The 14,079-nt window shown below is 44.9% G+C and overlaps 1 protein-coding gene across 2 annotated transcripts in view; it reads left to right on the forward strand.

Annotated features, from left to right (window-relative positions):
- The window catches only part of Chrna7 (cholinergic receptor nicotinic alpha 7 subunit), a 116,141-nt gene that overhangs the window by 45,462 nt on the left and 56,600 nt on the right, over positions 1–14,079 (forward strand). For both annotated transcript variants that reach the window (XR_015736295.1, XM_085682682.2), the window contains exon 3: positions 4,983–5,027. Coding sequence is in view for 1 of the 2 variants with exons in the window: in XM_085682682.2 (XP_085538808.2) it covers positions 4,983–5,027 (45 nt within the window). In the remaining variant the exon portion in view is untranslated. The remainder of the gene's footprint in view (positions 1–4,982; positions 5,028–14,079) is intronic.

A 14,079-nucleotide genomic window follows, 5' to 3' on the forward strand; every position in this document is an offset into this window, starting at 1 on the left:
ACTGTGTGAGCCAAGGAAGGCCAGAGGTTTGCTCACAGTCCCACAGCTGACACATGAATCATAAGGCAGTATGTGTTCATATAAAAGCATTCATAAACAAACAGGCATAGAATATGAAATTTGGGGGCCCACCTGCACATTTTCAGTGACTTAAAATAGTAACTAGCTTTGTTGGATTGTCACAGTGAAAAACATGGCTGAAAATAGATAAAATAACTCGTGTTTGTTATAAACTATAAGAGTGTTAAGCAAATGGGGATTGATATCTTTTCTGAAACTAGGCTTTAGACGGGGTTGATAGATAGATGGCTTTTCTCAGAGTTTTGTAAAATACTGTTGAGTGTCATCTCCTCGTAACTCCCAAAGGAGTGACGGCTGGAGAAATGTGAGACTGCGTGGCAGACATCAGAACACTCTGCAGGCTGCATTAGATGCACCATAACTTATTGTTGATTCCTTAAAAATCTGTCACACAAATTGAAGGGTGCTCCTCACTGATGTGCTCTGGTTAAAACAGAATGATGGAGGGCAAGTCAGCTGGCAGTGGGGCACTCGTGCTGGGCTGCAGGCTCTGTCTTGCACGAGGGCTCCATCAGGTGACAGCTCTGCAGCCACAATTGCTAGCACCGCTAGCACTGAGTGACATCTTGTCGACTAGATGGCACTGCTCCTCGCTCGTTTCAGGAAGCTTTTGTGGTAGCTGTTACTGTTATTTCCCAGGAGAGAAATCCTCGGTAGTACGCACTGGTAGGAGCCGAGATAGTCTGTGCCCCTCTGTGTTGCCCAGCCTCTCGTGGCAGTAAGAGCCAGATGGTAGCTTGAAGAAGTCTCTCCATGGATCCGAAGCCCTCACTAGCTATACCAGAGCCACACCCTGGTATAGAGACCTTGGGCATCCAACCTCCAAATTGAGAAACAATATTTTCTGGTTTTCAGCCTCATGGCTTATTTTTTAATTTTTGGTGTTTTGAGACAGGGTTTCATGTGGAGCCTGGCTGTCCTGGAACTTGCTCTGTAGACCAGGCTGGCCTTGAACTCAGAGAACTACACTCACCCATAACCAGAGATATAGCATCCTTCTCTGAAAGAATTCCAGTGCATGATCAAGGTGGTGTCCAGACTGTGAGGGAAGTAAATTGGTTGCTGTGTCCCCTGGTGCATGGGTGTTTAAGTGAGTTCATATGCAGGACGATAGTCTGGTGAGTTGGTGTCTGTGGATGATACTTATGGGGGAGAGAAAGTATGAGGAACAGGCTCTCAATCCTCTGTAGATCTTGGCACCGTGAGTGGCATCTATGTGGGCATTGTCCTGCCTGAACATCCTCCTTCTGGAGACCAGAGGGACATGGAGCACCATCTGCAGAGTCTGAAAACACAGGATCTTAGTCTCTTCCTCTTCCCTCTGGCAAACATGGAAATGTGCAGCCTGGAGGCAAGGAAGGGAATTCAGGACTGATGGCATACCTGGGACCTGCCGTGCACAATGCTGTGTCAGGACTGGTGGCATACCTGGGGCCTGCCGTGCCCAACACTGTGTTAGGAAGCAGGGTAGGCAGACTAGCCTTGAGTGGAAGTGGGGAACAGTGGCCTGGGCAGAGAGATGAAGACACTACTTCAGGGCTAATTTTCAAGCAGCTTTTCAGGGAGAGGAGATGGGTTTGCCTTTAAGCAACTCATGGTCTTGCCGAAGAGTTATTTCTAAAGGCTCACTTATGCCATCTTCCCACAAGACCTCTGTGAGTTTGGGGTTAGGTTAGCTCAGAACTCCACTTCACAGGAGCCTGAGGTTTGCTGACCTTGTACATCATGTACTGTTAAGTGAGGAAGGATTGGACACAGACTCGTCTGTATGGTGCCTTGGCAGGCAGGGCTGTCAGCATCGGTCAAAGGACAATGGGTCATGGCTGAAGTATACAGGGTAGGCACGCGGGGACCCACATACTGTATTGTTGAGAGATCCTAGCATATAAAAGCAAAAGCAGTGAGTCCTAACCATTTGCACAGTTGTGTTGTTTTTACACATGAGACCCCGATCCCTCCTCATTGTATGTCCCAGGAAGTCAGGAGCAATTGTAACTGACTGCTGTGTCCCCCGCTCTGTGTGATGGCTGTCGTGGGAATACCAGCACTAACCGTATCACTGACTGCTGTGCCCCCCGCTCTGTGTGATGACTGTCGTGGGAATACCAGCACTAACCATATAACTGACTGCTGTACCCCACTTCAGTGTGATGGCTGTGGTGGGAGTACCAGCAATAATTGCCGAAAGAATACAAACTTGGCTGAACCCTAACTTGTAGAAAAACCTTGGGTGATGCCCAATGGACTTGTGTTTTGACCCTCTGTGGAGTGAGGTGTAGTCAGCATCCCCCTGTGGCAGCAAACTGGTGGGTTGTATATGTGGGAGTGGGCACACATGGGCCTGATTGGGCAGGAGGCTTCATACTGTGGTGGGAAGGAAAGGGAGACCTTGCCACCTGACCAAGGGTAACAGGAGGAGAGGAGATGCAGAAGGAGAGTGGGAGCATCCTGCCTGGTGCCGGACTTCCTCCGCAGCCTGGTGCGGACCTCTCTGCCTGGCATTGCTGTGCAGCCAGGTGGTGGCTGGCTGCTGCTTGTTGATTACAGTGTGGAGCTCTGTGCTTCGGTCCCATGCTGCTACACAGCAAGGAAATTCAGTGTCACTCTAATGAGGTTTCTGTCCAGACTTTGGAAAGAAGAAAGGCTTTTAATTAGATTGGTAGTAATTGAGCTCCCAAACCGCAGAAGCCTCTCTCCGGAGAGGCAGGCACAAATGCAATTAAAAGAAGAAAAGGCACCTGAATGGGACTCTTGCTAACTCTAACTCCATTAGTAACAACGGCTGCCTAATAACTTGAGGCAACAGATAGATATACATCCTGAAATATAACTCTATATGTATACACACACACACACACTATATATATATATATATATATATATATATATATATATATATATATATATATATAAAACTGTATATAACTATCGGGGAACATTTGCTCATCATAGAGCATGGGACATGTTAACCTGCAAATGTTTACTCCTAAGCACTGTGGCACATTTTAGTTTTTAGTAAAGTAGATTTGTTTCTTGCTTTGATCAAACTGCAGTTTCTTTGGGACTCATCCTGGCTTGGGACCGTGCTTTGTCCCAGGCCCCTCCCACAGACAGCTTGGTCTTTTTCTCTTATAGTTGCTCATCACACCTTCATGAGTACCCAGTAGATGAACACCCAAGCACAGGGACATCATGTGTCAGTCTTGCTGATCATTTTTTATATGTGGGCTACATTTTAATTTCCACAAGTTGCAGCATTCAATTCTCATGTGCATTTCTCGCCACTGACTGCACCCCTCCTTGGTAGATGCCCTGTACTTTTTTTGCCAGGGGTCAGTTTTTGGTGTGCCTTTGTCAGTGAACCAAGCCAGGCAGTTCCTGATACAACAACTAAAGGGGCCACTTCTTGGCAGGACTTCGTTAATACTTTTCCCGGAGGGCATTGGTTGCTAATGTTCTTAGTCCTTTAGTTAGAATTGAGGATCCCAAACTGACCTTCAGCATTTTCAGTATAACTATCACCTTGCACATATTTAATTGAAATTTTTCCTTATGTGTTGAGGGTGTTTTGTTTGCATGTGTGTATATGCATCAGTTGTGTGCTAGGTGGCCAGGGAGGGCGGAAGAGGGCATTGGACCCTATGGAACTGGAGTTACAGGTGGTTGTAAGCTGCCTTGTGACTGCTGGCAATGGAACCTAAGTCATTTGGGAGAGCTGCCAGTTATCTTAACCAATGAGTGATCTTTCCAGGATCCCTTTGCACTTGTATTTTGCTGACACAATTGGGTGTAGCCAGCTATGTGAAAAAGAGCTGGTGCCAAGCCAATTGGAAGGACCTCATTTGATGAGACTCTTTTAGACTTTAGATGGTGTGCTGCTTGGCTTTCTGGTGCTAGAGTAAACACCTGAAAGAAGGAACTTAGAAACAGGAAAGGCGTGGCTCACAGTTTTTGAGGTCCCAGTCATTATGAAGTTGGTTCCCTTGCTTTTGGCTTATAGTGAGGAAGCACATCATGGTGGAAGCCTGTGGCAGAAGGAACCTACTCACTCCTGGCCAGAAAGGGAAAGCTAAGAGGAAGAAGGGCTGGCATTTTGATGCATATGGAAAGTGCATGTTCTACTTCACCCATTTGACCCATCTTGTAAAGTCTCTACCACCTCCCAGTAATGCCAAGGTGAAGATGGCGCCTTTAGCAATCCAGGGGAGACTTAACACCCAAGTCCCAAACCTATGATGTGTTCAGTGTCTGAGCCAAACCATGGTAGTTGTACTCTCCCAAACACCTGGATGGTCTGTGGACTTGATCCGCAGCTGGATCCTATTTTTGGAAATCGAGAAATGGATTCTGAATTCAGAAAGACAGAAGTGTGTTGAGCAAGTATTTGTAAGGTTCCTACCTTCCTGGTCCTGTGTTTACTCGCTTGCTGGTATTTATTCAGGTGTCAGGGGTCTGACATGTGGCCTGCTGGGCAGAGAAAGAGGAAAGAACCCAGCCCAGGGCAGAGATAAAGCAGGTGCATGGCCCATTTAGACCCTAAGTATGGGCCAAGAGCTCCCGGTGACCACGCTTCTTCCGGGGGAGTGTAAAGATAAATGGCCGAGGACTTTAGCTGGCATCATTTTTGATGGCGGGCTAGCCCGATTTTAATTTTCTTCTTTATATTTGGCTGTCCTTTGTAAGTGCTCTGTAATAAATGTGGATCTCTTCAGATGAAGAGAAAAGCTTGACTCTGGGAAAATGCTGCTGGCATAGATTTGGAAGTGCATGGCGCATTCTAATATCCACGTGTAACACTGATCCCCGAAGTCAGATTTGTGCATAAATCATTGTATCATAGCTCCTTTTGTGAAGCTCTTAAGCCATGTTTATGTCACCCTTCTCTTTTTGTTCTTTTTAAGGATGAGAAGAACCAAGTTTTAACCACTAACATTTGGCTGCAAATGGTAAGTTCAGGCAGAGGCAGCCCTTGCTGTGGGCCTGCCTAGTTTTGCCCCCATGTGCATGTGCTCAAACTGCAATTGCATGGGAAGAAGTTTCTGAGAGACCTAAGGCTGGTGCCCTGACCCCACCCCAGCCCCAGCCCCAGCCCCAGCCCCAGCCCCAGCCCCAGCCCCAGCCCCAGCCCCAGCCCCAGCCAGCTGAGAATGCTGGAGGGCTGCATGCAGACCATCATGTCTGATGGGTTGGAACCAAGGATGTAAGACTGTCAACAGCAGGACTCTGCGCTTGCTTGTCTTTTACTGCTGGATGGTTTCAGGCCATTCCAAAATATTCCCTGCCAGAGAAATAATCAGATACAGGGCTGCATCTAGAGGTCGAGGACCTGTGTGGTAGCTGCTCCCTAGCTCATAAGTACTCCCATTGTCTGAATTCTCCAGAGCAGCACGTTTGAAGGAGACCGAGGGATCCTTAGCCAGGGTGTTCACGATCCATGCTCTAGCGTCCCAAGAGAGTCTTGAAAGGATACAGAGAATCAAATACAGTGATTGGAAAGTCCTCCACCAGAAACTACTCTGAAGCACAAAGCATTCTGATTGCCAAAGTGACACTCAGAATGCTTCCCATTTGGAGGTCTTTGGAATTTTCAGACCGGGGATGCTCATGTAGCAAACTCTATGCAAACTATTCCAAAATCACCAAGTCCCCAAGCCCCCAAACACTTTGACTGTTAGCAATTTGGGAGAAGAATATTTAATATGTATTTTATGCTTGAATTTTTAATTTGACACATATATTTCTAATCTAAGTTATTTAACTGTAAATATATAGGTTCTATCAAATTTGAAATATTAGAATCTGGGCTTAAAACTGTCAGCCTCTATTTTAGGTGGAATCTTTATACCACTGTAATTCTGGGCACAAATAATTCTTATAAACACAGCTCCCTTGTCTCTTGTTTATTTTACTTGGTTTCCTTTCCTCTTCCTCCCTCTTTCTTTTCCTGTCTTCCTCCTCTTCTTTGAGCTTCTTTCCTTTTACTTCTTTTTAAAAGATTTATTTATAAATTGTGTAGATAGTATTTTGCCCACATGTATGCCTGTAGGCCAGAAGAAGAGGCTACCATATCCTATTATAGATGGTTGTGAGCCACCATGTGGTGGCTGGGAATAGGAACTCTGGAAGAAAAGCCAGTGCTCTTAACCTCTGAGCCATCTCTTCAGCTCTACCTTTCCTTTCTAAGACAGGGCTCTGCTATGTGGTTCAGACTGACTTTGAACTCCCAGTCCTCCTGCTTCACCATTCCCAGGCTCTCTGAATACTGCCAAGCATCATCATGCATATTTTTACACTTGCATTTCTAGTGCATTTTCATTAGGATTTTGTCATATTGCAAAACTTTAGTTTTGAAACTCCTTCATTAATTGCTCTACTTAGATTTCTTTCAAATGTAAGTATTTAAGTAACATAATTTCTTTAGGCCATAGTATATTTTTAAAAAAAGTCTTCTGAACTGATTTAAGGATGCTACTATTGGTATATAACTCACAGAAGTGATATGGATCACAAAGGTCTAGTTGGAAATTCTTGTCTGTCAAATATGACACTTTGTTTTAAGTTGACCTATGCATCCACAGGTAGCTTTTTATTTCTAGAACTGAGCAACCAATGCAACTGTGGCCCTTGGTTCTATCACTGCCTTATTGCAGATGTAGGAACCTGTAGAACTGGTAATGAGCAATATTTGTGCAGCCATAATACTCGGTTCCTTGAAATTTCCAGGTTATCTGCCAAGAATAATGTTTTCTTTAAATGTATGTCCACTGACAGCTTGATCAGTTTTTACTTCACTATTTTGTTAAGAAGGTCAAGTTAAAGAAATTAAACCCATCTGAATTTTGAAAATATTAGACTGATAGTTAACACACACCAATGCTGTGGCTTGGCCCCATGCTTGGTTCTTGAGTCAGTTGTATAAAAGTAGGAGTTGGGTAAGTTGAGGGGAACCTGTATTTCTTGCAGTGTCGTGGCAAGAGAAGTAATAGTGGAGGCAGAGGTGGCCCTTGGCAGATGAGGTTTCTACAGAATCCATGTGTAGTTGAGAAATTAAAGCAGGTGCGGGAGGTGCACTTAGCTACAGAAGAGCCCTCCCACCGAGGGTTCTCACTCTCTAATAATAGTGTGGAGCTTTGGAGACTGTTTCCTGCAGGAGTTAGAACCACCACAGTCTGCCTACTCATGGGTGCCCCTCTTTTGCTTATGCCAGGATGTGATGTCTGGGAATGGCAGCTGCATCCTCCAGGGCACTCATCCCTCACCTCCTATTCTTGCCTCTTCCACGGTCACCTTAATCTGGCTAACTGCCAGCACATCTTTTCAGACCAGAGAGCCCAGTATCCCCCTGAACTCCTGCCTTTCATGTAGAACTTTTCAAAGATTCTGGTAGCTCGACTTTCAAAACAGATCCTACATCTAACCGTGGTTCACTAGCCCATGGCTTCCCCTGTTTTACGCTTGGCTCTCTCACGTTCATCACTATAGTCTTCCAGCCAGCCAACCCTATTCACCTCCTCTTCTCTCCCAGTTGTATCTGTTCTCGGCACAGCAGCCAGAGTGACCTAAGTGAAGACGAATGCCTCCGGGCTCAGATCCCTCCCCTTCTGTGGCTCTAGTCTCTCTGGGTAAGCTGAGAGCTGAAGCCAACGAGGTTACCTGCCCTGCTTTTTATCTCCTCTCTTACATTCCCTCTGTACCTTTCTTCCTTGATCTCCTCCCCACTGCCTTGATGCTATCCATCCCTGTTGCTTACAAATGATCTTCTGGGATTTTGCATGCACTGTTCTCTCTACTCAGAGAATCACTTGATGGGTTCCCTTGCTTTCTTCTGTTGTCTTCCCAAACACCACCTCTTGACTTGCTTCTTCCCAAACCTTCCCATGCTATGTTCAGTCTGTGATGTTTATTGCCCTTCCCCCAACTCTTTTCACTGTTGGGAAGAGAAGAGCATGGTAGCCAGTACACTGAGCTATGTTCCAGTCCCCATTTTATTCTCTTTGCTGCTCTCTTCCTCCAATAAACTTCTCTCCTTCTGACATCCTTAGTGCCCACTTGTCCACATGCTCCTTGCCTTCAGGTCTTTCCCCGCGCCCGATTAGCAACTCTCATGTGCTGGGGTTGAGCCCCACTGTACCTCCAGATCCTAGCTCAATGCCTCAATTGCAGTAGGCAAATATCCTTTGTGGAAGGAATGAACAAACCCAAAACTCTTCATTAACCCAGGGCGTGGGGACTAAGTTGATCCAAACTAAAGTCATCACATCACAATGGGATGCTGTGTGTTAGTTAAGTTCTGGGAACTCTGGCAGAGATGATGGCTGTTTCCCTGGGACCTGTGAGGAACAAAGCAGCTATTGACTTCCCTTTCCTTCTCTTCTTTTCCTTTCCCTTCCCTTCCCTTCCCTTCTTCCCTTCTTCCCTTCCCTTCACTTCCCTTTCCTTCCTTTCCCTTCCCTCCCTCCTTCCCTCCGTCCTTCCCTCCGTCCTTCCCTCCCTCCTCCCCTTTATCCTTCTCTTCCCTTCCCTCCCTCGTTCTCTCCCTCCCTACCTTCCCTCCTCTCTTTTTAAGCACATCTATCTTTGTCACCCTGGTTGGCTAGGTGCTTGTTGGATCACTAAGGGTGACACTGAACTTGAAGTGATTCTCCTGTTTTAGGCCCCCAGGTGCTGGAATTAGACCTCACCATTCCAGTCTACAGAATCACATATACCATGGACAGATGGACAGCTATATATCCCTAAGCCCACTTTCCTGGCCCTCAGAACTTCATTGCTCTCCAGTAATGTCGCAGATGTGGCAAGTAATTTTAAACATAACTGGTTTCTAGGAAAATTATAATGGAACCATTACCATACTGAGTTCAGATATTCCACTAATAAACACCTGTGCTCTGAAGGGTATCACTAGAGACCTTCAGATTTCTTTGAAGCCGAGCTTAGTTCAAATTAATAGTTGCATTTGCAGAAATGTCTAGCTTCACTTTTAAAATTCCATTTGCCTATTGAACTCATCACTGGGAGAGCCTACTCTGTGGAAGGCATTGACCACAGCCATGGGAGAGCACTTAGAAATGTCTTAGCCACATTTCCTCTTTCAGCCCTTTACAACCAGGCTGTGTAATTAACTCATTTAAAGAAAGGTCAGGCACTGAGACTTGATAAATGTTTGAGGAGATGGGATGCTAATTACCCCGATTGGATCAATATACATTATATACTGTTCTGTGTTGACACACTGTGCTCATACATATGTACAGTTGTGTGCAGATGTTTCACCAGAATACTGTAAGAATGGGTAGGTATACTGTAGGTCACAGATGGGAACAATCCTGCTTTTTCAAAATGAAAAGCAGAGACCCAGCTCTTCTAAAGGGAAGATGGACAATGCTTTCCCTATTGTTTGTCCCTGCATCAGTGAAGGGTAAGCTTTTTCCTAGGCAACTAGTGCCCTTAGGAGATTGGGTGATGGCACTGATCTGGAAAGTGACTCTCTACAGCATTTTCAAGGCTCCTTCAGAATCTTGGGTTAAAAACAAATATAAATCGTTAAGAAATCAAAATCTATGTCTCTGTACCCTTGCCTCAACCTGGTGTTGCTTTGATTAAGTCCTGGTTGCAGGACAGACACTGAGGCCTTGCCTACACCAAGAGCAGGCATGGGAGCTTCCTTGGGACAATTGATAAACAACCACTCCTTGATTCTAATTTCCGTGTTCCCTGGCCACTCCCCTGCCTGGCCTGACCCAGCCTTGGTCTTGGACATGTTCAAGAATGAAGCTCAATACTGAAGGAAGGAGGGCCAGAGTTCCCGGGGGAGCTGGGAGGGCAGGAGTGAGGGTTGCCTGAGTGAGGCAGGAGTTAGATGAATATTCAGGGAATGGTTTTCAGCATTGGCCTTTAGTTCCTGCAGCTTCATTTCACTAAGTTCTGTTCTGAAATCTGATCCACATAATCTTTTCTCCAGGGTGTTTCCACTCTGAAGTCAATTTTCTGCAAATTATAGATTTTTCAATGCAGTCAAAAATGCCACAGTCACAAAAGTTTTTGAAAAATTGAATTCTCCTTGACCTATCTCTTGCAGATTTCGTCAGCCCTTTCCCCAGGTGTCTTTCATTTCGCATGATTGAGATTATCCCAGCAGCCTGAAGAATACAGAGTTGTTGATTCCCAGCATAGGTCCCAGTTACTCTTCCTAGCCCGGGAGAAAGCTGCTTGGTAGAGCCTTTTGCAGAGGTTTATCGCTAGGGAGGCTGCCAGACACCTTTGATCTAAAGCGTGGAAAGATATGACATAGGGCATTTCAGCTTCTATAGAAACACTGGAACGTTCCAGATTCGTGAACTTGCTTTTTAAGACCCTCCTCCTCTTTGTGCAGGGGTTTCTCTCCCTTGATCCCCACTCCCACCTCCTGATTCCAGACTGGAGGATGAGATGGGGTTGAGCATTTCCGCTCTCATCAGGCAGTTTGCCTTCATGGAATCCAGTCTTCTTCCTGAAACTGTGAGGAGTCCTGACCTCAAAGCTGCTACAGTAGCATAAACTCCAATGGACCACTTTAGCCAAAGATATTCCTCTCACTCAGACTCAGATAAGAGTTTGGGGAGCTCTATGCATAGAAAACCAAATGTATTTCTCATTACAATGCAAAGTGTTTTTAAAGGAAACAAAACTATTTTTTAATTGTATTTTTTGAGAATGTAATGCATTAGTATATTGTCTATTTATATCATTTCCAACCCATCCTCCTCTAACATCTTCTGTGTCCTTTTCCACTGCTCTTAAAATGATTGACCTTTTATACTTTAATTATTGCAAACACACACACACAGAGCAAGGTTGAGAGAGGGAGGGGGAGTGAAACTTACTGGGTCTATTTATTGTGGCGCATGTGTCTGTGTGTGTTTAGTACTGACCATTGGCGAGTAGAGGACTTGTTGGGACTGGTTCCTGGAGAAGACTGTCTCTTTATCAGCAGGATGGGCTGCCACTTCCCTGAACATTCAGGTTCTTACACTGGTATCCGACTCCCAAGGTTTCATTGATAAAGGATAATTAGATAAATGCTTCAGTGGGATTTCCCCTGTCTGTGTTGGTGTGTCAGTAACTGGTGTAGTTATTTCTGCCCCATCTTCTGTGGTGTTCCCTGAGCACTGGGGTACTATCAGTTGGGGTTAGAAAACCACCAATACCTGTTTTCTGCATCTTGGCTAATTGTTGGCTTCTGTGATGGTCTCGGTGTGCTTCATACAGAGGCTTCTTTGTTAAGAGATGAGATCTACACTTACCTGTAAGTATGAACCTAAGTATTTAGAATGCAATTAGAAAGTATATCAGTTTAGACAAGTGGTAATAATAGGTTCTTCTCTAGGGACCATGACCTCACTGGCCATGGATTGCTGACTGGGTTTGTAATACCAGACATGAATTTCTTTCTTCCTATTGAATAGGCCTTTAGTCTAATTACAGAGCTCTTGGTTATTCCTAAGAGATAAGCGCCACTATTTTACCATTGGAGCTATCTTGCCTTGCTGGTTATTATTGTGGTTCCCAGGTTTTACAGCTGGGTAGGACTACTGCTTGCTTTTTTTCCGTGACTACTTATACTTCATATACTGTGAGAGCTAGTCTTCAAAGAAGAGGCTTCTAGGTTTGCTCTAATGTGATTGCTCTAAGTCCTATATCCAACCAAAGTGTATAGTATCTTCAGAATTACATTTTACCTTCAAGTTCTAGGAGGCAATCACGAGCATCATCAATGATGCCCATATATTGGTTTGGGCATTTCTTGGGCTCCCTTGACCAAGAACTGAAAGAGAGAGTATTTTACCTGCCTGGCTCTGTCTAGCCCTGTTTTCATGCCATGTATAGATAGTTCTGTGCAAATTCAAGACAAGTTCATAGAAGGCCAAGGTGCTATGGAATAATCCTCTTGTACACTGTAAAGATTTGTCACTAAAATTGGTTTAATGAAATGCTGATTGGCCAGTAGCCAGGCAGGGAGTATAGGCAGGACGACTGTACTAAGGATAATGGGAAGGAGAAGGGCAAATGCAAAGAAGCAAGATGAGAATGCTGTGCTAAGAAAAGGTACCAAGCCACATGGCTAAACATAGATAAGAATTATGGGTTAATTTAAGTCTAAGAGTTACCTAGTAATAAGCCTGAGCTATTGGCTAAGCATATATTATTAAAATAAGTTTCTATGTGGTAATTTGGGAAATGGGTGCCAGGTATCTGGGGACTGGTAGTCAGGATGAGAAATATCCATCTACACCAAGGTGTCAGAGTTGTGTAAGGAGTTCTTGGCATAGAGGTGAATTCTACATTATCACCTCCCCTTCCCTCTGTTACCTTATAACCCACACACTCTTTTCATTATGGGGCTTGGTGTCTTTGCTTCATTCTTGTGGATTCTCAGGAGCTGCCATGTTGAAAGGTTGTCAGGTGCTATCCATGGAAGAGTATATCTTGGATTCCTATCCCCACAGATCCAAGATCTAAGTGGCAGAAAATGCTTTGAGTACACACATTCGTTCACACATTCGACCAGACTGCAACGACCTCATTCTACATTTTTTTGCTAGAAAGCCCCCCAAAAAGCAGCTTACAGTTCATATTCAACCCCCATGGTGTGTTCGCACCCCCCAAACACATTGCCCATGCTTTTTACACCATTGCTTACATCTCAGATATTGGGGATACTGTAGCGCTGTACCCTGTAGTATTCTGTAAAATGAAAGCATCATTTTCTAAATCCATCATTTTTTTTGTTTTCCTGTAAAGATCCCATGATTTTACCCTGCTGCTTGCAGGGGTGGCATATTTTACTCTGGAAGGTAATTCAGCTCACACATTCTCCAAGCAAATTTCTCTCAGCCCAGATCTGTGCTTGCAGCCATTCCTCCTCACCGCCCCATAAGTCACATTGGCTTTGATATCAGGGAGATTAGAATGTACAGATCCCTTTCAGAGACTGCATCTGGCCTGCGTTGCTATGGAGGAACACTTGGAGTACAGAGAAAACTTTGGCAGAACCAGACCGGAGATAGCCTGAAGGTTCTTTCCTTGAGGTCTGATGATACAATTGAGTCTTGATTTAGTGGTTAACTTAAATACGGAGCTGTCATAGCTTTTTTTCTTTCATCCTATTGACAAGTTTGGATTGGGGTGAGCAAAGAGGCACACAAACAGTGCTGAACAAGCAACATAACAGTGATGTCACAACAAAGCTGTGGCATACCCACGGCTGAGTGTACTCAGAAACCAGGGAATACAGGGCAAGATGGGAAAGATGGGAGGTGTGAGTCAGCTTTGACCTGGCCCCACTAAGTACTCCTAAGTTTGAACAACTAGGTGGTTTCCTTCCTTCACGTCCCAACTCCTCTGGTAATCATGTCATCAGGCTTAGGGGCTGGGATCTTGTCTGTCGTGCCAGCATGCCCTCAAGGGTAGTTCTTGGAACCGTAGCTCCCATGGTCACAAAAATGGTCACCATGATTAACTCAGAGCAGCATCTCAGGGTGAAGTGTAAGACAGAAGTGCACTGAAACCAAAGCAGGGGAGAAAAATGAAGGGGAACATAGAACCAAGCACATCCATATGGAGCAGGTGGTTACAAACATGGTTTGGCTGGTATCCAGGCTCTCCCAGCAGACCACTTGAATGAGGCCAGAACTTCCTCGGTGTTCTAAGTCCTATAAATCTCATTAATTGTGGACCCCAGCAGAACAGGTGATGATGGCCCAGTGATGCTGCTGCATGCTGAGTTAAATGTCGCATCCTTGTTTGCTGAGGTTCATGGTTGTGAATAGCCCTTATTCTCTGACTTCAAATTATTCCAGTTCTATAATAGACTATAGAACACTATCTGTCTTCCAAAGGAAGCCTAGACCTTTGAGACCTATCCTTGGATTTTCATTGCCAGAATACTTAACTGTAGATCCACAACACTCATCTGTGTATTCCAAATCTAATAGCTCTGACAACTTGGTTCCTCGGGAT

The sequence above is a fragment of the Myodes glareolus genome, chromosome 24 (assembly GCF_982192425.1).
Source record: "Myodes glareolus chromosome 24, mMyoGla1.1, whole genome shotgun sequence".
NCBI classification, from domain to species: Eukaryota; Metazoa; Chordata; class Mammalia; order Rodentia; family Cricetidae; genus Myodes; species Myodes glareolus.